Here is a 23,418-nt window from a genome sequence, read left to right on the forward strand (position 1 = left end):
CCAGTGGAAATTCTCCAGGAACACTATTGCAGTGAATTCTGCTCCCCCCAAATATACCAAGTGCACAAGTACGCTTCAGTGACTTTCTGTGGAATTACAATGATTCATAAAAGGCTTGTAGCTACTGAATCTAGTAGCGGAGCTCTTTCAAGCTGGTCAATATATGATGGAAATGCTGTAGAGTTAAATGTGGGATTTCTCCCTTTTTTGAGCTTTTTACTTACAATATGCTGAGGGATAATTAGTAGTAATAATGTTGGTCTGCCCTTTCAACAAAGGGCAGGCTAGGAGTAAAGACATCAAAAATTACTACTGGAAACACCCATGGTCAATTGATCAATTTTAGAGAGTGTGCCTTCCAATGCAAATAGACACCCATTAGCTACATCTGTAGAATGCCAGCCAAATAGACTCCTTAAACTGATTAATAGCATCACTGCTGTCATATAGTGCCCCCCAGTTCATAGCCTGAATATGTACCCAGACCTTCACATACATAGATACCATGCTGTGTTATTGAAAAAGCATTTTATTGGTACATTTCAAATGGAAAGCAAAAGAAGGGGCTCAAATTGTGATGAATTCGGTGCTAAAATTTACTGTGGGTCGAGCAAAGGCAGGAAGGAGTAGGAGCTGAACATTACTACCCACTGTGTTAAGCAGGGTGCATTCAGCTGTTGACTTTCTTTTTCCTTGGAATCATAACTCTGAGCCTGGAAATGAGGATGGTTGATTTTCTTTGGTATATATCACAACTTGGGACAGTGTTTGCTTGGTTTACTTTGCTCTTTTTTCCCAACTTTGGGGTAAATTGTTCACACTTGTCCTCTCAAGCTGCTGTGGCTGTGCTAGCTATAGAGGTAAGTGCTGCCTCATGGTTATTGCCACCTGTTTTGGAGGAGCAAACCAGGTTTGTTTGATCAGTTTGATAGCTTTTTTGCTAACTTACCTTGCACTGATTGATGCAGTGAGGTGGGACTCACACGTGTAGCTCAGTGGGCACCTCTGAGGAGGCGACCATCTTCAGGATGGGGCTTAGTGAAACAAGGTGTTGGCTCTTGCTGCCTTTGCCAGCTGTGGAGGCATCAGTGCTGATTTTACAACTGCCCTCTGGTGATGTATAAACTTACAGCTTGTTTAGCTTTCTCTGCTGCTTGTGGGAGTGGGTTTGTTTTCTCTTTTAAAGAGAAGTTTAATGGGACCAGCTTATTCTGAGTTTGCATATTCTTTAACTGGTTTTGATGTGAAAGTTGGCACAGGGTGCTCAACACTGTGGTAGGGGAAAAGCTGTATGATATTTCATCTGCAGTGGGATGATGGTTAGTGCACAGTGTAAAAGAAGACATGCCAGGGTTTATATAAGCTACTACAAATAAACAGGGTTGCATTTTTTTCTTCCTACTCTGATTTTTCCATTGTCCTGGTGTTCTCTCTGAGGGCAGCTATGAGGAGACTCTCTACAAAGTTTTGAGCTGCATAATCATAGAATCATAGAATAGTTTGGGTTGGAAAGGACCTTAAGATCATTTAGTTCCAACCCACCTGCCAGTCAGGGACACCTCCCACTAAACCGTGTCACCCAAGGCTTTGTCCAGCTTGGCCTTGAACACCGCCAGGGATGGAGCATTCACGACTTCCCTGGGCAATCCATTCCAGCGCCTCACCACCCTAACAGTAAAGAACTTCTTCCTTATATCCAATCTAAACTTCCCCTGTTTAAGTTTTAACCCGTTACCCCTTGTCCTATCAGTACAGTCCCTAATGAAGAGTCCATTCCCAGCATCCCTATAGCCCCCCTTCAGATACTGGAAGGCTGCTATAAGAGTAGCATTTGCCAGCTGGGGCAGAACTATTTGTTTCAGACATTCGTTTCAGACTTTCTTGCAGGCTAAATCTCTGGTACCTGTGCTCTGTTACCAAACTATGGGATGGTTACTGCAGCTGTGTTTACGGCGAGCAGATTTTGGCACAAGTCTGCACTGAAGCTGTACTTGTTCCTTTGGACTTGTAGCGTGTGGCCATAGGTGATCAGCCACCCTCCCTTAGATAAGTAGTTGTGGGGTTGCCATCGCCACATGGAACATCACGTCCATGCAGAAGCTGATGCTCTGCCAAGTGTCCTAAAGAAACTGGTGACCTTAACCTCTGGCTATTTCATTTGTAACAGGTGCAAGGATTATTTGTTCTTCTGATGGACTCTGGGCTTCATCTGCCTTTGAACAGGAAATAAAGAAAAAACTTGGTTTGTTTTTGAATGGGTTAGAATGTAAATGAAGATTGCCTTGCAGCATTGAGAAAAGAGCGTAAGGACTGTTGCCTGTACTGCAAGGAGAGCTGGCTCGATTCTGTACCGAGCATAAATGTAGTTTGAGTAAAAATATCAAACCAGAAGAGGGGAAGTGGGTGATAACATTTGGTAATGCTAATCCTTATTAGCAGGGTGAAATAAAAATAAGATACCTGTACGATTAGGTCTTTTTCTGTGCAACCTCTATAGTCAATCTAGTGTACCAAAGATACACTGGAGAGGTTGGTCTTTTTCCCTTTCCCCACTGTGATGATATGGAGAAATCACTGTCAAGTTGCTTCCCTCTTATCCTACTTGAAACATGAGTAGCTTTCCTGTAGGGATACCTTTCTTTTGGATTTCACACTTTGACTTTGTTTTTAGTACACTTAATCACTTTTTTTTAAAGAAACACAACATAGATGATGCCAACTTGTAATTAGGAATGACCACTTTTAAAATACTACTGTTTCATTATTTCTTTCAGATGCTTGTAAGCCCTTATAAGTAGAAATCTTGGATTGGCATTATCTGGAGAATAATATGTACTGTTTGGTTGAAGAAAGCCTGAAAATAGGGGAAAAAGAAAGTCTGAAAATAAGGGGGAAAATACCACTTTTTTTTTTTTAATTCCAGTTCTTTATGGGTTCAGAAAAACAGTTAAATTGTACAGCTTGGCTGAACATGCTGTGTTGTTTTCATGGTGTACCAGAAGTATGCTTTTGGCAGCTTCTTTAATGTAATTATTTACCAAAAATATTTAATTCACCAAAAAATTGTGGGTGTATGTGTGCACATTTTTATATTCATACATATATATGTGTGTATATAAATATATGCATGTATGAAGCTGTAATTCTTGTAACTAGAAAAGGCCCTCTGCACCCTTTGACTTTGCGCACAGGCTGGTAAATAGAATTTTAACTCTAATGTGGAGTTTGAACTACGTGTGAGGATAAGGTGGTGAACTAAGAGACCTTGCGCTGAGAGTGTGCGCTGTACCGTGAATATTTCCTTATGTCACAGAAGCTGTCCAGAGTGATGTGTGGCTGTGTTTATTAACATTCTCTTTTGTTTATATCTAATGAAAAACAGTGTCATTCTATCTAAACTAGCATTATGAAGGAGTATCAAGGTTTCAGAGCTATCCATTCAAACAACTGAGAGTGTCAAAGGTAACTACTTTTAGAATCAAACTTCAAGGGGATTTATTATTTTGCTGTGTTTTCCTCTCTCCCTGCAATTTTTTGCAATCTTATAGATTGACTACTGATTATTACCTAAATCCAGGCATTTGAGGACCCCATTACTTCTCCAGGTTTTAACTAAGTTTGAGGAAGTTGGGGCTGTTCAGCCTGGAGAAGAGAAGGCTGCATGGGGACCTCATAGCAGCCTTCCAGTATCTGAAGGGGGCCTATAGGGATGTTGGGGAGGGACTCTTTGTCAGGGACTGTAGTGACAGGACAAGGGGTAACGGGTTAAAACTTAACCAGGGGAAGTTTAGATTGGATATAAGGAGGAAATTCTTTCCTGTTAGGGTGGTGAGACATTGGAATGGGTTGCCCAGGGAGGTTGTGAGTGCTCCATGCCTGGCGGTGTTCAAGGCCAGGTTGGATGAAGCCTTGGGTGACATGGTTTAGTGTGAGGTGTCCCTGTCCATGGCAGGGGCGTTGGAACTAGATGATCTTGAGGTCCTTTCCAACCATAACTATTCTATGATTCTCTGATTCTAAGTCTATTTTTGCCTTTGCAGTTTTATCAGTGTGCACACTTTCTAATTTTATTTGTATACATTGATACAGGTTTGGGTTTTTTTTTTTAATTTTACTGAAAGGCATCATATTTCCCAGACTAGTAAGTCTCAAAACCAATGAAATGTAGCATATTTGTTTATAACTTTGTCGAACCAGACCCTTAAGTTTTAGAGAGATCAGAGTCCTTGGAATTCATACTTAAGTCCCAGAAAGTCTGGAACTTATCCTTGAAGCTATTCAATTCAGAATAATTCATTAATGTCAAATAAGAGACCCCTTAAAGAATAGTTTTTTTTACTCTGAAGACTCTACTGAAGGACTGTGTAAGCACTCCTTGAAAGTTTAATCATTGAATAAACTTTTAAAGGGAAAAGGGAGAGGAGCATGGTGTAAAGATTATGTGTTTGGTTATATGAGTCATTTATCCACATCTGGCTATCTGCATGCTTTTTTTCTATGGAAACCTGTTCCTGAAGTATGATTTGGGGGAAAAAGACCCAAACAACAAAAGAACATTACAGCTGTACAGTCAGATCGAGCAAAGGATGGATTTTCTTGTGCTGCCAAGAGCCAAACGGCATTGAGGTCATTCTTCATTCTGGTTTGGTGTAAAAGTGCTGGGGGCATCACCCCATGAGGCTCAGCTGAAATAAATCAGGGTAGATGTTGAGGAGGAGCTCTATCACCTTCCCATCCCAGACTGCAGCCTCCTTGCTCCAGGGACTGAGGTGGTGGCAGAGCTGCTACTTCTTACCTTGAATCATGATGTACTTCAGTAAGTGCATGTGTCTCTTCTTTCTCTATGCTATATGTCATTCTTGGTGGGAGTCTGGATAAATATTTCAGTCTGTAGGAGTTCAGGAGAGCTAGGTATTGCCTAGCAACAAGCATCCCACTCTCTGCCTCCCGCTCCTCTTTACTTTTATTAAAATACCGGGGAGAACCAAAAGTTGAGGCATTAAGTTAATTTTTAGAAATATTTTGAGCAGCTTAAGATATTTCTGTTTTGACACTACATCAGAGCAACAAAGATGTTGGTGGGGCCTGGCATCTGAAAGCAAGTAACTCTGCTTGCCTTGTTCAAACGGAAATCACAATCAAAGACTAGCAAAAATTCTGAGGACAGAATAAACCTTATGACTGCAGTTACTTAGTGAGTAACCAAATGCATAGAAAGTGCTCCTTTGGTCTTCTGAGGTCTAGAAAATACATAGCAGTTACACTTATCCTAAACTGAATGCATTTTAACCTGGATTACCCAGTTCATTTTGGAGCTTGTGATGGCTGCTGGTGGGACAGTGGCTTGGAATTTAAAGTTTTTAACTCTTTGCAGACAACTTTGTGGCAAAGTATTTTGTCTAATTTTAGTTACAGAATGTAGTTTACAAACATCCTGGGGGCTAGACCCAAGGCAAGAAAGCTAGACACTCACAAGTGTAATTTAGGTAGATTTTTGGGTATGCTGATTCAGTGCAATGCTGCACTAGATTTCATCCTCTCTTATTGTTACTGATTTTAAAATTTGAGGGCTGTTGCAAATCTGTAGCACATGGTTAATGCATATTTTATGTGTACCTTCTGCAGAATGTTTGCTTTATGGAATTTACAAATTTCCCTGCAAGAATCAATAAAAAAGGAAAAACGATCCAAGTATGTGGCTGCTATTAATGTCAAGGTAGCCATCCTCAGGATAACCTGGGTTGCTTTGTCTCTGAACCTTGCTGAAACCGTGCTTTCAGTGATCCTGCCTTTCCTGATGTTCGGGGGCCCTTTGTGAGTGTGGGAGAAGTCATGCTCTGTCTTTGGGGAAGTCTGATGTGACTCAGGGCCTTTGAAAGGTATTGCAGAAGTGTGAGTGCAGATTAAGAAACGTGGTTGTGCCCAAATATGGGATTTGCTTTGAAGAGGGAGAAGTTATTAAATCCTGATTCAGCAAACGACTTAACTTTGCAAATGATTTTGTCTTTTCCAAACATATGTTTCCCATATCAATCTGAATTAGAAAAGGGGGAGAACAGCACAAGGAATAATGTGTAACTGCGTTAATGGGAATTTACTTAAAAATTAGCAGTATATGAAGAGATGTAAAAGTGATCCCAGCATGAACTTGGTTTTTAATGAATTAACATGGGTTTATATGTTCAAATATGTTCTATTTGTAGAGGCAAGGGCACCTCTACACAAAGAGCAGCCTCTTTTAGTGGCAGAATGGATGCACTATATCTGTAAGGGCCGATGATCCAATTTTTCTTATGCGTTTCAAAGTCTTTTCATCTGAAGCTGAGTATTTTCATCTCTTCTGGAAATCAGGCAACGTATTCGTGGAGTTACTATTTAAATGTTTTTCATATGAATGGTTTGCCCTTCATCTTCTCCTCAGCAGCAGCCTAAAATAGTTGGAGCAAAGAGGCCTGTGGCCTGTATGGATGGCATGTGTGAAAAGTGTGCACCATAATCAATGCTCTTCATTACCCTGGTGGTCAGTGCTTGTCCCCAAAACTGTGTGTGTCATGGTGGAGCAGCATTGTGGGATGGTGGCACTGCTGGAGCTTGTGCTTGGTGAAGAGAAGGACCTTCCATGCAAAGGCCCTTCCATGGAGGGGAGCACCCTAGTGATGCAAGGTCATGGGCAATTCAGTGGTTGATAAATAGTGCAGACCTAAAGATAATTAGTAAGCAAACTCAATTATTTGTCGTTGCTAATGAAATGCTTTTTCATAAGACGAGTGGTTGCATATGATTTAATAACACAAAACCAGCTGCGGCTGTGGCTAGTTGGATAGTGGTGTGTTAGCGTGAAAACATACCCATGTTTGCTCTTGTCTCCATAGCCACGGTAACCTAATAGGACTTAGTGTTCTTGTGTAACTTGAGGCTAAGTTGTGTTGTGGGAGCGTGAATGTCTCTGTATGCATATAGCGAAGAGTAATAATGAGAAAACCTGGAGAACTGGAAGCAGTGACAGGTCAAACTCTTGTCTTCCTCTGACAGAGACCCTTGGAAGCTCTTGAATGCATTACATTTAATTTTAAAGAACTTGATGGCTTAGTTATTCCCTGCCCAGGTTAGATAACTACATCCTGGAAAACCTGGTCCACTTGTCCCATTTTTGGACATTAGCACAGAAAAGGAGCAGCTAGAGCCTCAAAGGTGACTCTTCAAGTGTGTGGTTTAAAATTAAAAAAAAAAAAAAAAAAATCTGCTTCATGAAATGGAAATTTTTAAGCAAGCCAAATACTGTCAAGATTAATCAAGAAAAAGGAATCTGCAAGATGCATGAGCAATGGGACAAATGGTCTAGAATAGTTAGCGTGCTCTAAGCCTACAGGATTTAATACATTTAGTTAGGTCAGTGTTTGTGGTTATTTTGCAACCTTTTATAAAGCATAGGATTATTTACTTTTTTCTATTATCCTTGATATTTTGTTAGAAATAAAATTAAGTGCATGGTGTTTAGTCAGTATAATAGTAGCAAAGTACGTGAGTATTTATGAGTTTTGTATGCTGAAGGAAGTTTCTTGTTTTGTTTTCAGTGTAAAAGTTTCCTTAGTGTTTGGAAACCTATTGATCAAGTAGTGGTATATACAGCAGTAATGAAATCCTGGGCTGTGGTGTAAAAGCGGGAAGGTGATGCTTCGCTGCTGTTTGTAGGTTGACCTTATTTTGAATGATACAAAAATAACAGCAGATTGTTTATGATAACTCTGACAGCAGATTCAGATCCTTGACTTCACACCATTTCCATTATTTAAGGAGACATATGTATGTAACATTTGCTTCCAGATACATGCACATATTCTGACAAGAGTTTTAAGACATACTGTCTGTTATTTAAATTTTGGACATGTAAAGCTTTTCTTCCCTCTTCTCCCTTGTCTCAGGCTTTAAAAAAGTTAGGCTACAGGATTAGTATATTTTCTTAAACCTGAAGGAACCTTCCAAAAGTGTAATACAGTATTTAAATCTCATTATACATTTCTTTTTATAGATTCACATGGAAACATAGCAAAAATAATCATGTATCTGTAGGAAACCTTTCAGGAAATAACTATTCAAATTATGTAATGGTCTTGCATGGTTGTTTCCTGTGGCTGAAGTATTGACTGAGTTCACTAATAAATGTATTCTGGCTTTTAATGCATTGTTGCCCAGATCTTCTTAGTATTTCTGGGAAACACATTTTGAAATACCAGTAAAGAGTATTGGCACTCGGAAACTGCTGGAAAGTTTTTGTCTTTACCTATACAAATGCAGTGTACTGATATATGATGGGCCCGGAATATTAATTAAAGCAGTTGGGATTTAGTGCACTCAGGTAGCAGCTCAGAAATTAGAGACGCTTGAGAGCATTGACTGAAATCGTTAGTTAAGAGGAAATAAAAGGTTTTCTCCAATATACTTTTTGTCATATTTATCCAGTTTTATTTAAAGTGCTTATAAACTTCCTGTTCTTCTGACCTCTGTTTTACTATGGGACAGATGTTGGTGGTTATGGATTAATGAATCTCTAAGAAAATACATCAATTAAATTATTTGATCTTGTCTCTTTCAGGATTGAAGTGGATCTAGGGACGAACGGATGACTGAATATTCATATGAAGAGGAAAGCCATAAAAGTTGGTTGACGTTTTTACAGCCATATGCTTTATACATATTACTGCTATTATCAAAAATTTATATTGTGTTACAAAACATAATAGATTGAATTGCTGGTCTGAGTTTCATATGCCATATTGTCTTTCAGGCAGGGGAATACTATAGCTTAACACAGCTGGAGCTTAATGCAACAGTTTCTAACCAAACTTGAATGTTCAAAGGCAAAACCCAGTAGTACCTTAAGGTAATAAGTAGTTCCTTTGAAGCCAGGTGTTTGAATGGGCTGATGCTTAGTGGTGTTCGTTATTCTTATTTGCCAGGATGAATGGAGAATGAGAGAGGCATTACCTTCCATTACAGCTACTGGTTATGAAGCTTAGTACTTTTTGGGGTGGCCACTCAGATGCCACATTGACAAACACTGTTAAAGAAGTCTGGTAGGGTGTGATGTCTTTGAAAGTATCTTGGTGCTTTGTTTTGTTAGCATAGAGAGATGCTGTCTTACCCCATGAATATTCTGTGCTAGTTAAAAAGGAAGAAGATGTTAGTGGACTGTTGTGCTTTACCAACTTTATTGTCATGCTTCTTAAGATGATCAAATTCAGTAGGCCTTGACATCTGTCAGCCTGAGTTGTCAGTGGCTGTGAACTGTAGGCTTTGGCTGGGATACTACGTTAACCAATTCCTGCCCAGCCTGTTTGAACAAAGCTGACTCTGTGGGCTTGCCCTGGAGCAAATGAATTTTAATGACAAATGCAGGGTGTGATACAGCAGGATACAGGTCAAGGTCCAGCGAGACGGTGCACAGCACAAATAAGGCCTTCTGGTAACTCTTACTAGTCAAGGGATGCGTTATGGTAGAAACCCCCTTTCCTAAAGAGCTTTATTCCTACCCCTGGTTGGGATTCAGGGGCTGAACAATCAAAAAAACCATCAAACTCCCCAGATTTTTGCAGAAGTATGGTATCAGTTCAATACCGTGTTACCATGTAAGTCTACGGTTTTATTAACTTGAGCAGAGTTGTTCAGGAGGACAAAGATTCTTCTTCATCTCAGTGATAATTTCATTTTATCAATCTTTTAGTGACTCAGAAGTTTTGCAGTTTATGAATGGCTGATTTGGATACAGGAGAGTTTGATTCCTTCTTGGGTACTCCTTTTTAGTGTTCACAACGGGTAGTGGACATGCTGATCCTAGCTACCTCTGGATTCCCAAGCAGCATAAGACTTGAAGGAATCTTCTGTATCCTTGAATCCAGTTTCCCACAATAAGCTGGTGAAACAGTCTTTAGATAGAACTATCTACAGAACATTTGCTTTATACATCACAGGTCCCAGAATCCTGGGATCCAGAATCCATATTTAAGCCTAATGGAGACAGTGAGTGGTATTAGTAGCTCTGCAGTACTGTACACAATTTCTTTGTGAGTTCAGCGACTTTGTATGCCCAGATGTGAGACAGAGTTGTTGCCTGCTAAAACCAGCACAAAAAGTCTTAAGGAATTTCTCTTAGGTTTGATGGCTGACATGTTGATGGCTGCTGTCCATACAGATGTCTGATAGCTCGGGGTGGGCTTGCATCATGGCAGAGCAAACACTTCCCTGCTCAGGCCTCCTGCCTATGAATAGCAGAGTGAAGAACTGATACCATCCAAACCTCAATTGCATCTTCCAGACCTGCGGTGGTAAGATCCTGTATGTACAAACTCGGGGAGGCTCTTTACTGGCAGAAAGTGAGAGAGTGCAAATACCAAACTAATTATCTGTAAGCTGCCTTTGGATATTATTATGGTACAGTGGACTTTTCATACTATCCAGAAGACAGCACAGAGCAGTAGTACCATAATGTGGTAATGTTTTGCGTTGAATTGAGGATAAACTGGACCAGACTAGAGGACTGTCTAAGGTATTTGGCTTGGGAAGTGACACCAGGGTAGTTAAGGATTTGTCAGATCCTTGAGAAGGAATGTCATAACCAGTCTGCACAAAGAAGGGAGGGCTTCAGGATCAGGCGACTCTTGGACTCACCCGACTCTCGGACTCACCTGGCTTTTTCCCAGGTTTCTTGGAAAAGGCTGTAGTTGCATGAAGGATGCAGCACTGCTAGCTCTATATCTCTGTTCCTCTCTTTGCTTTTGCCTTTTTGGTTCAACACAAGAGTGGTGGCAGAAGGAAGGAAGAACAGGAGAACAGGGTGACCTTTCTTGTCAAGCCGTAGTTGCACTCTCTCATGCCCTTCTGATAACATCCCGCAGCAGTTGTGGGGAAGCTGCACAAAATATGTACAGATAAGGAAGGGGATGCTGAGTTATTTCTTTGCATGCTTTCTGTTTGGCAGTTTTTGCAGAAGTAGGGCTCTGAATCCAGCTGTTAATCTTTTATATTAGGAAAGTACCATGATTAAATCATATTGCTGAATGAGAAAAAAATGTGGCTATGTGGAGGAATTCAAAGTTTGAGGCTAAAAATTCCTTTTCTGGGAAGACTGATTCCAGAAACTTGCGCAATAGAGTTGGAGAGGACTTCTCTGTGGTCACTGTTGAGATAAGTTGATAAGGTTCTGGCTTCAGTGGCAAAGAGGTTGGATTTCACCCAGCACCTTGCCTCAGCCTTTCACTTTGTCACTGCTTTGCTAACCAAGTTTTGAAAGTTTTCCTTTGCTAACAGGAATATGTTAGTGTATCATCAGAGGTACAAAGAACTTGGGTCGCATCATCTGTGTGTTATATTGTTATGTTTTAGGTTTTTGTCAGTCTCCTTAGGCCATGTCATAATATATGTGAATGTGGTTTTATATAAATAACTGACATCTAAGCAGAAATGCAACTAAGGAAGGGAACATGAGCATAAATTTTTGTCGCATAAAATGAGGTCAGCTGAATCTTTCTCAGAAAAGTGAGAAATATACAAAATAAACCTGATGGCATACACGTATATTGAATGTACGCAGCATACAGTGCTTCTGTATAATGATAGTGACTGAATCCTGAGGTTCAGTTCTCTATTGAATCTGACATTTAAAGTTTATGGTTTTCAGTCTAAAGTGATTGAATGTGAATTTATGGAGATGAGAGACCAGCTGGTAAGAAATAGGTAACTGACATGGTGGAAGTATAGCTCAGAAAGTCCTGGGCAAAATAAAGATCAAGACTTTAAATGAAAAATAAGTGAACAGGACTAAAAGGAGGTCAGAAAGCAAAATTAAGGGGGCAAAGAGGTTGCTCAGGTTGGGAAGGCGGGTCTGGGTTGTACTTAACAAGGGGTCTGGGGTGCCATCTTCCACTCACACTGTGGTTTCACAAACAGCTTGTGGAAATACTACTGGTACAGTTCAGTTGATCAGGCTTAATGATGAGCTAAGTTATTTAATGCTCAAAAAATGATAGCACAGACTGAATTGAATTCAGTGGTATTAGGAGGTGGTGGCTTATTTTCTAAAGCGGTCTATGCTATAAGCCCCGAGAAATACTTCTGTCTCGTAAATGTAACCTGTGTGTCATCTCTTTAAAAACTCGAAACCGAACAAAACCAACCACCAACAAAATGCACCCAAAACATAACAAAACCACCCAAAACTGAACACAAGAGCAATCTTTGGCTCAGCTGCTTAGAGGGCTGGACTCAATACAAGGGGGTGTTTGCTGAACTCTCTGGAGCTCACCCCATCTCTGCAGTCCCCTGACCTCCAGTGTGCCCGTCTCACCTCCTCTGACTCCTTCATCAAGTTCAGCAAAGGGAAAAGTCCTATACGTGGGGAGGAATAACCCCATGTTGTTCCTGCAAGCTGAACAAGCCTGGAGTCATCATCTGACTTCGGTGCTGCACTGGTTTCGGATGGAGTTTGGACTCATTGGACTTTCAATCTTTACTCCTTTTTTAGTGATTTGAAAGTCTGGTCATGTTAAAAATGGTTTGTTGTATTTTTTTTTTATTATTTTTTTTTTTAGTGTATATGAGGGTGTTTCAAGGAAGTTTTATGGGTTTATTTGCATAATCAGCATATGAGTAGCAGTGTGGTGCTATGTTTTAAGCTTTGTCAGCTGTCCCCTCTGTTTCTATTGCAAACAAATGCAGTTTTCCTAGAAGGAAAATGACTGCTCTTAAGAGCTCATTCATGTCTAACATAATTCAGTGTATTCTTGGAGTATAATTATGACTAGAAACATCAACAGGATAAAATATATTAATCTCAGGGGTGTTATTTTGCACTGGCTATCAATCTGTCCTTTCTGTCATATTCTTTTCAGTTTAGATTACTCACAGGCAAAGATGTTTTGTCTCAATTAATTATGATTATAAATATCTTGGATAAAACAATGTAACAAACGACCACTGAAAAATGACCGATGGCCCCATTCAGCAAGGCAGGGAGACTGTGAAGTTCTTTTGGTTCGTGTAGCATTTATCAAGCTGGGTCCCTTAACAGTTGATTGGTGGTTGGTATTTAATGACTGTTTCACAGTGTAAATAGATAGCAGGCAGTTTGTTGTCTGGAGCCCAGTCATTTTCGTAAGAGAGATCTGGTTTTACTTACTGTCACTGAAAAATGTGAAACTTAGGCTGAAACTGTAGAGTGGGAGAAAAACTTTCCCCCAAACCTGATATATTCAGGAAAGGGAGGAGCAGTGGATTTTGTTTCTTTTCACGTTCCTTACATTGACTGCGACATACTGTGCTGTCTCCTGTTCCCATCCTTTCCGGTCTGGTGCCGGTGGGACTGAGAGGCCACGTGTTGCAGGAGGCGTAACCCCCAGGTCTGCTCAGTGCTGGATCAGCCCTGCTTGATTGGGGTGAGATGGTCTTGAAACTGATCCCCATGAAAAATTGATGGGGGTGTTTCCAGCACTTGTCTTTTAGAAGAAGAAAAAAGCTTTTAAGATGCCTGCAATAAGCCCCTTCAACTCGCGTTGTCTGCATTGCATATGAGCTCCTTCCTCTTCCCTTTGCCTTTCTAAAGTTCATGAATGATTTCTGGGAAGACCTTGGCATTCGTATTAGGCTTTCCTTATGAACAGTGGTAGAAAATGTGTTTTACACAGATTCTTCATTTATTCTGGGCAGTTGCTTTCATAGCCTAAATGGTTTCTTGTTTATGGGTCCCGGGTCTTGGCTCCATTCCATTCATTTCCCAACTGTTTTGGTGTGTTTACACAGTGCTCTTCAGCAGCTGGCTTGGGGCGATCATCCAGAGCACACCCACATACACGCACACACACAAAATCAGTTCATCAGAGTTACGGCCAAATCATATCTAGTGCTTGGCTTGTGAGCTGACCTTGTTTAAATCAAGTTGGATTATGATTTTGAGGGTTTTGGCTTTGTATTTCATTCCTGCCAGTATGTATCAGGGGACAGACATCTATGGAAGATCGTAACAATTGTTTTTAAGTTTCATATATCAAAAATACAGTATGTTTTAGAAGAGCTAATTTAGTGGTTTAAGATAGCTGTGGTCTTTCTGTACCCTCACACTTCAGAAATGCAGTGGAAGTAGGATGGGTTAGACTTTCCCTCTCAGAGCCAAGTCTACTGCTAAAGCCTTAAGCTTTGCTTTAAAATCAATATATGCATGTATCTTTTGTATATAATAAATAAGGTTGTCTTTTCAAGTAGTCAGAGCAGAGCAGCCCAAGAGGTTTTGCTTAGAATATGGAGAGATGTCTGGCTCAGCAGCGGTGTGCGGGGTTTTCATCTTGGTCACTGCACAGTTTTCGGCTCTGCTTGGAGCTGCTGTGGACTGTTTCAGGTGCATTGATTTTTTGCAGTAGTTCTTGAATTGAAATCCTATTTATTAAGCATTTTTTTGAAACGGGAAGAATGGAGATTTGCATTAAAAAGGATGGCAGCAACCTTCATGTGAGGTGGTGTATGTGGGAGTAAAGTGGCCCACATTGTAGTGCAGCTCACAGGAGAGTAGTTGGTCTGGAATTGACAAAATGTGGTAAAAACATGGAACATCTAAAATGCCAGAGTTATTTTCACAGTTCATGTCATTAAAATTACTAAATTTAATTGTAAAGCGAAGGTAGATCTTGCTGATGTTGCCTAAGTCACTCCTCCATAAAGAGATAGGTGGTGATGATCAGTCTGTTGTCAGTGAACTGTGGATGCAGGTGAAAGCTGTGTTTAAGGGCCTGCTTCAGTACCTGTTGACATAACTCAGTGCAGTAGAGTGCCTGTTAAACTACTCCCAAAAGTTAATAGATATCCCCTTAAAATTTTAGTTATCAAACGTGTTGGCCTCTATCATTTATATTACTTGCTGCTGTTGGTTGTAAAGCTTGGTGTGTGATTACTTAACGTTTTGTCATGCAGAGCTTTAACTCTTCCTGTGCTGAGGGTCTTCCTGTAATTGTTGATTTGCTTTTAAAAGCTTGGGGACACTGGGGGGTTTGAGGAGACTTTTTTTTTTTTGTTTTCTTTGAGGTTTTTTTTTCCTTTTTTTTTTTTTTTGTTTGTTTTTTTTTTTTTTAATTCATTTTGGGAGTGAAAAATCCCAAAACTTTGCTTTGAATAGTTTAACAGGGCAGAGAACAGATATAGCAAAAATGAGCCTGTGAGAATAAAATGACAAATTGCTTTCTAATAACCCTTGGTTCCCATGTCTAGTATTTGAAATGAGTGGTGTGTTGGTGTTCGTGTACTGGGAGGGAGAGGTGTTGCATTGTGAGCAGAGTTCTTGCTTCTGGGGAGAAACAGAAACAGATGCTGCTACCTCTTGCAGTCTCCAAATACACTTTGTAGACTATACGAAATAAAGTTATGGTAGCAGCCTGAGGATCTAGGTGATCATTTAATGTGGACATTTCCTCAGTGCTGGCTGCGGCTGTGTTTAGTACCTCAAGAAGTTGGGGCTGTTCAGCCTGGAGAAGAGAAGGCTGTGTGGGGACCTAATAGCAGCCTTCCAGTACCTGAAGGGGGCCTATAGGGATGCTGGGGAGGGACTCTTCGTCAGGGACTGTAGTGACAGGACAAGGGGGTAATGGGTTAAAACTGGGGAAGTTTAGATTGGATATAAGGAGGAAGTTCTTTCCTGTTAGGGTGGTGAGGCACTGGAATGGGTTGCCCAGGGAGGTTGTGAGTGCTCCATCCCTGGCAGTGTTCAAGGCCAGGCTGGATGAAGCCTTGGGTGGGATGGTTTAGTGTGAGGTGTCCCTGCCCATGGCAAGGGGGTTGGAACTAGATGATCTTGAGGTCCTTTCCAACCCTAACTATTCTATGATTGTAAGACTACCAAACCTAAATGTAGGACATGCCGTATCTGCCTTGCCAAATGTATTCACTGCAGGGAGCAAACTGTGTCCATTGTGTGAGTGATGCCAGGTCCCTGCATGCCCACTGGCCAGGGTTAGTCCCCTCCATCCTAGTGTGCTGATGCCTTTAGCACCTTTATGGTGCTCCTGTTGCTCATTATTGTTGTAGTTAACTGGAAGCTACCAGTGTCATCTTTTCATGACATGAAGATAATCCATTGTATGCTCTGGGCTCTGGTGTGAGGCATTGCACAAGGGTCTGAGGGGGAAGGCTTGGAGGGCTCTTGTAGAACTAGTCAGACTGGTAGTGATTTGTCCACACTGTTACTAGGAAAGCCTGGAAGGATCAGTCCCCCACACCACAGGCTGGTTTTGGCGTTGGAGGTAGCTGGCTGGAGCAGTCCAGACAAGAGCTGGGAAGTGAGCTGAGTGTATTAGTCGTTTAGCTTAGATCAGGAAATGCATCCATGATTGTCCCGGCCCTATGTGCTTTGGTTCACCTCATCGCATGGCCTTGTGCTCTGCGTGCTAGGCAGCTTTTGGAAGAAACCAAACCAGGTGTTATGCTCCAAAAAGCTTACGTAATGTACTCTGATTTCTCATGGGCTGTGGATATCTTCAGCTAAACTGAAGTTGAAACCGTGCTGCTTGCTGAGGGAGGTGCAGTTCTGCTAGGTGAATTCTGAGGGCCCTCCCAGTTGAGATTGCATGGTGTCCCTTTTTGTTTAGTGGTTTCCAGACCAGTTTCTGTTTCAGAACAGTGTCTTCAGTTCTTCTTTCAGGTGATACCCTTGGTGAGAATGAGTTGTAAATGACAGTACATTGTCCACAGGGAGCTAGATGTCAAAGGCCTGTATCCATTCCTTTCAACTTAGTCATTTTGCTAAATGCTTCTCTCTTCCAGTAATCGGTAGACAGCAGTGAGCATCTGCAGGGGGGCAGTTCTTCCCATGGGATTTCTGTGTCCTCCCTGGAAGAACAGAAATCTCCTCTGCCTGTAAACGATGCCGGTGCAGACGTGGCTCTACTTGATTGGACTCATTCTCCAGCCCTTGGGTTTTGAAAGCGTCCCTGAGCATCTGTACTTCTGCAGCCTGAGCTCCCTACTGCAGCACGTTCTCTTGGGAATGAAAGAGCAGTCACCGAGCTCATTTCACCTTTTATTTCTACAGCACTTAGAGAACAATTATACTAATTCTAATAATGACTAAATTTATACTACTCCAGAGAGGGAAGCACAAGACATTGAATTTCAAAGCTGTTTGACAAGACCATTTTGATGTGTGTATTTTCAGAAGTATGACACAAGTTTCCAAAGTGCCTAATGGGGAGAAAAATGTTTAAATTCATGCTCTCAGGTTTTTGGTTTCCAAGAAGCTGAACGCTATTCAGTTCATAGGCTATGATGCATCAAAAAATAAAAACCAACAACAAAGCAACCCAACGAATTTAAACCAGAAATTTATAGGGCTTACTACTTCTGCTGTTTCATAATGAGCTGTTTCTGGTTATTAGTTATTAGGATGTAAGTCTTTGCATGGGGAAAAAGGGGTATTTCTTTTTTAGGAGGTATTAATTCTCAGTATCATGAAGCAGCACAGCTAACTGCATTCTGGAGTTAATCTTCTCAATGAGAAGGGAAAAAAACTGTGGTTCTTGGTCTGCACAGTGATGCTGATTAAGATACATTGAAGCAGAAACTGAAATACTGCATATGCTTTCTTGTTTTCCTTTCCCCACATACCTGACAATAAACATTTAGTGCTAGAAATAAATGCATTGGATTTTATTATTTCTGACATGCAGTGGAGAGAATAATGTCAAACAATGGCAATTTGTCACTTTTCATATGAAGGCGTAGAAGAACGTGTTAGAATTCAGTAGCTAGCATGTAACGAGAAGGCAGTTATATTAATACTGATATCCACTGCTAACAGACCTGAATAATGATTCCAATGGATACAGTATTTCATATACCCAAGGACGTGTGTCTAAAAGAGAAAATAAGCTTCAGATATTAATCTAAATCTTGACCCGCTCTTACACTTCCCACATGGCACTTCATGTGTACTCCTGGTGATTCATTAAGTCTTTCTTGTGCAGAGGTTCAGTGATGAGGAAAGGGCAAGTTTTCTGCTTTATGGTTGTCACCTTCTTTTGAACTTCGCTATTTACGTAAGTTTTTTGGTTGTTGTTTCAGTTCAGTTTGATAGCATTCTGCTAGAGCTGTGATTGCTGCAGTCAGCTGTGATGGACACGTGGCCATAGCTCAAGTGAAAACAAAAGCTTTCACTATCAAACATTATAGATAAATATGTACTGAGTTTCCACCTTAATTTCTAAGTAATATAGAAGGGTTTTAGTATTTTTATTAGCAAAACCAAAAACCAAACCCAACAAAAAAGATGCCCAAGAAATAGTGAAATTCAAAACATTATTTTCGCCTGCTTTAAGAGGAGATCATGGAACCCCAAACCCCAAACATTTGGAGTTAAGTTTGAGTTTTGTTTCAAACTGTATGTCTTTGGTTATGAAGAGAGATGAGCGTGAGAATCTCTCTTGCAAACTAAGAAATAAGGAGTTTCTGTTGGTCTTAGGAAGAGGAAAATTAACTTAGATGTGTAGGTCGTCTTAAGTGCAGTAGAACTGAGATGCTGTTTGCTGAACTACTCTTTGGAGATTTACATAATGGATGAGATACAGGAGCTCCAGGCGGCATGACAGTGGAGTTTATTTTATCACAGAATGTAAAACAAGTGAATTGCCTTAATAATCCCTGCAGAAAGCAAGGATAATCTTTTTTTTATACACAGAAGGGGAGCCAGAGAATTCGTAATACCCTGGCTATTCATGTACAAGGAGCCAAACCTTTCTCCTGAATAATCTGGATCCCTTTAACTGCATACTGTCTTATTCAGGACTCTTAAAGCTCTTCAGGAACGGCAAGCAATGTGTACCTCTCTGTGAAAATACAGCTTTTGCACAGTAAAAATTACTATCTGGTGATAATTCATGGCTAGATAAAAGAGGCTCATAAGAGGCTGGGTAATTATCCTAACTGCTATGTATTTAAATATATGGAAAGCATTTATGAACCAAGCTCACCTGCTATTTATTTTTATAATGGTAATGATAATAATTTCAGAAGTTTTAGAACCTTCATAATTTCGAAGTGGGTGTATGTTGGAAAGAAGTTTTAATATTAAGAGGTTTCTGGCTTTAATTCACTCAAACCAGTTCACCCACTTTGGTTGGTGTGGGTGTTTTTTTCTGTCTTAGCTTATGATATGGAATATGGACAAAGGAACACTGGAAAAGTAGGATAGCTAAAAGCAAATGGTAATAACAACATCCAACTCCTATTGTGTGCTTCTCAACCATGTCTTTGGCTTCCAGTATGAGTTTGACTATTGCTTTACTCTGAATATAAATGTGCCATTACTGTTCCAATTGTAGCAACAGTTTGTTATGATCAAGGCTACTTACCACTTTTACCTGAAGGAAGAATATACTGTTTGGCATAGCAGGTTTCCAGAAGACTGACTGATGTCCATAGTTTCTGGTTTCTGTGGGCTATATGCAGTTTAAGAATTCTTTTGTATTAACCTGATGTCAATCGCTAGTTCTTTTAGAAGAGTCTGGGCAAGTAAGTTGTCATACATGATGAACATAGGCATTTATTTGCCTAATATGAAACCAGGTTGTTGGGAAAAAAAGGGATAATTTCATGAATGCAGCATTCCATGAGCAAGGGTTAGTTTCTGCTTTTGTTCATGAAAAACTTTTCAGTTATTTCAGTAGTTACGGACAATACCTAGTCAGTCTACTAAATAGGCTGCCCTCCACTCTCAAATCCAGGATGCAGGCTGGGATCAGTTCTGCCAGATTTACTCTGGATACTGGATAGTGATTCTTATTTATCCGTTGATGTACAAAGTTAGATTTTTCTTTTTACCAGTTTCTTTTTCTGGCTGGGTTTCTAGCAAATCTTTTTTTTTCTTTTGTTTAGTCCTAAGTCTGTATCAGTTACAGTTACTGCAGTATGCAAGGGAGGGCATCAAAGTGATAACTTCTTTGCTTATATTTGCTGGGGTCTGTCTATGTTGCAGCCTGGTGGGATCAGAGACCGAGGAATGTTTTATAAGGACAGAGTTGTTTTCATCAGAAAGTGTTCTGAACCACTGAAATTCTTCCACTGTGGTGACTCTGAACTCTCTCACATGGGGATCTTTAGAGTAAATAAATAAAAGATCACACCAGGCAAATGTGATTTAAAGTGTCTGTAACTGTTCCCCAACCAGTGCTAAAACCCTAAATAAGATATGAGCAAGGCAAGTGACGGGGAAAAGTTCACTTCAACATCCAGACTTTCTGACAAATTACGTAGCTATATAGCACCAGACTCTAAGGACACAGAAGAGGATCCTGAAGAATCGTGGTGTCTGAAGAAGACCCCTTGGTGAGGACAGGTTCCTCCCACTCTGCTTCTCCACAGCTTACCCTACTTCAGGAGGCATGTACATTCATCTCAGGGAGAAGTGTCTCTTTTCTAATCGAAGCATAAGTGACCTGCGGGTATTGCCAACATGCCTATCTAGAAAGTCAGTGAAAAAAAAAGTATTTTTCCACGGGTGGCTGAGATAACATTGCATTTGCAAAGGAACCTAAGTGCTGGCTAGCATGGCTGTAGCTGTTTTGTTAAACTTTTGAACTCAAGTTGCAAAAATTTAATTTTTAAAGGGGAAAAAGAGTAAGCATCTACTGGTTGTTGTGCTGTAGTAGGATGTAAATGTCTGCTTCCTTCACTTCTTCCTGAGATGGCAGTTCAAGAATGCTTATTACACTTAAACTGATGAACCCCTGTGCCTTGCTAATGAGGAGTGAAGCTGGGTGTTTCCATCCTGCATCAGCTTGGACTGCTTTGAACCTGAGCATGTAAAGTACTTAACTAGTATCTGCCTTGCAAATGTCAACAGAAGTTATCCAAGCCAGGCATAAACCTTTACACCTGACCTTAGAGCAGGCACATGGCAAATGAAGGCTTCTTTTCCCTGAGAAAGGCCTTGCAGGGCTTAACAATTAGATATAATCAGAACAGCGTTAACAGAGATCTCTTGAATTAGTCAGTAGTTCCTCCTAGTTGATCTGCAGTATGACTTTCTTTTTTTCTCTTCCCAGTTTTAGTGTATTCAGGTTAATACTTAATTTTGTGTCATAGAATAATAAACGTAATCCTTTAATCGTCTAAATATTCTTTTGGGTTGAAAATAAATTCAGAGCTCTGCTGATTTTGGGGCAAATGGCCACTCACAGAGAGTTGTCATTACTTACAAAAACCCCCCAACAACCAAACCAACCGACCTCCCCAAAACCAACAATAAAACCAAACCAACAGAAAGCCCAACAACAAAAACAAGCCCCCAAATCCTACCAGAATGTGTCAGAGGCTGTTTTAAGCATAAGAATAAATTATGATAGATTTCCACAGTTTTCATGCGAGAGTGGAAAATTTATTATTCCCAGTACCAAACAGGTGATAGAATTCTTTCTGTAATTCTTGAAATGAAGGATTTATTAATGTCTTCAGACTATATAAAGTGTACTTCCACATACGTAAGGCATACACAGGAACACAGAAGGTGGATGGAGGCTCAGTGTTGATTGTGCTGAGCCAGGGGATAAACAGCACCATCAATGACATAGGTTTGGTGTTTTTCATCACAAAACGTGAGCTGAGTACCTGCCATAGATTCTATGAGCTGAAGTCCTGTGATGAGTGAAGAAAAGGTGTATTTTCCTGAAAGAATTCTTAGAATTCTTTTTTACTTTACATGTTGAACTGGTGACTTGGCATGAGCTTTCAATATGAAAAGCATTCTTGTGGATCAACCCCATTGATCGAGGGATTTACTCCCTAGATTTGTGTCCAGCATTATTCAGTGTCTGATAACCACTGCTCTTGAAACCACTGTGGCTGTGATTTTAGTGGTTAGAATTTTTTAGTAATGTTTATTGAATTTCACCATCCAGAATAATGATGGAGGCAGTTTGTCAGATTATTGATGTTAGTGGTCCAGATCTCTTTGGAAAGGTGCAGTACATATAACACTCTATGCCTGTGTATAAGTTGTTGCTTAAAAATATGAGCAGCTTAACCCATCCGGTTCTTGTGGTGCAAAGTAAATCTAATAAAAGCATTTTATTGTGTGAGACATAGCTAGTGTGGTCAGGAAATCGTTTTCATCGTTTCACACACTGTAAGTATGTGTTGGGAATAAATAATGTGATTTGTACAGGCACAATTTCTTCTTGGGTCCTAATGAGAAATGTTAAATATATTAATATGACTCAAGGCCTGACACACTCTATAAAGGCCAAATAACCTATGGCCAAAGCAACTCTTATGATGCCAAACAACCAATTATCTGAGTGCATTATTTCTCAGAAGCCTTGACATGGGTAAGGTCACTATACATTTTTAATGAGGGCGTGATGTTAGGTTATAAAGAGATAATACAAATAACAATATTTTGTTAGATCTTCCTGCTGCATCATGTATAATCAGGTGCAATGACTTAAAGAACACTAATGAGGATTTAAAGACCCAGCAGGGGCACATTTAGCAGTCACACACGATTCTGTCAGGTGCTTTTGCACAGGGCACCTCTGAGGCAAGGTGGAGTTCAAGAGTGGGTAGGAGTGTATAGTTTTATTGTATAGCTTGGTGTAATACTTCTGTATTTTTCAGTGAGAATAACAATAACCTGCAATGTTCTGGTGCTTTGCCAGGCACTATTTGTTAGGCTGTGATTTGTGCCATTCATGAAATCAGCCAGCAATGGTGGTAAGCAGGGACCGACTGTATTGCTGCATTTTCAGTGGTGGAGTAATGTCTGAGGGAAACAAAGGAAGAGGGCTCTGAAGGTATCATTTGAAGTCCATGCTAAGCTGTGGATGCCATGTGCTGACTGTCTCATTTAACTCTGGACTAAATCACAGCAAGTTAAATGCTGCAGAAGAATAGACAGTGGCCCATCTAGCTTAAGGTCCGTTTTTGGCAGTGTTCTGTACCACGTACTTGGCAAAAGAATGTCCATTCTTGAGTACAAGTCTTGAGACTGGAATCCCATGTGTTAGAGCTGGTTCAATTTTCATGGTTTTGGCATAAATTATACTTAAAAAAAAAGACATAGGAATATAAACATGACTGTTTTCTGTCAGAGCAAAGGATTGCCTACATTGTATGCTTTCTCTAACAACAGTCAACAACAAATGGGTGCTTAGAGAAAGGATGTAGCAAAGTTGTACGTGAGTGATGGTACTGCACTGGTACATCTTCCAAGTCTGCAAAAAAATACAGGGCACAAATGCTTCCATAGCCAGAGGCTGTATTTGTATTTTTATGCTTGGTAGCTCTTGATAAACAAATCTGTAAGAAAGTCCAATTGGTTTTGAGTCAGTTTCCAGCTCATCAGACAAGGGGGCTTGTCAGGGGACCAGCTTCTCTAAGTGATGAAGTCATGGCTTC

General features: G+C 40.4%; 1 protein-coding gene across 7 annotated transcripts in view; it reads left to right on the forward strand.

The window, feature by feature from the left end:
* KLF12 (KLF transcription factor 12) overlaps positions 1 to 23,418 on the forward strand; it is a 253,362-nt gene that overhangs the window by 67,649 nt on the left and 162,295 nt on the right. For 6 of the 7 annotated variants that reach the window (XM_065678112.1, XM_065678111.1, XM_065678116.1 and 3 more), the window contains one exon: positions 8,594 to 8,657. In XM_065678112.1, coding sequence (XP_065534184.1) covers positions 8,637 to 8,657 — 21 coding nt within the window. In that variant the 5' untranslated portion in view covers positions 8,594 to 8,636. Of the gene's footprint in view, positions 1 to 4,747; positions 4,817 to 8,593; positions 8,658 to 23,418 lie in introns of those variants that run through there. The other variant, XM_065678113.1, reaches the window with a different exon arrangement.

This window comes from Lathamus discolor, chromosome 4 (genome assembly GCF_037157495.1).
Source record: "Lathamus discolor isolate bLatDis1 chromosome 4, bLatDis1.hap1, whole genome shotgun sequence".
Taxonomy (NCBI): domain Eukaryota; kingdom Metazoa; phylum Chordata; class Aves; order Psittaciformes; family Psittacidae; genus Lathamus; species Lathamus discolor.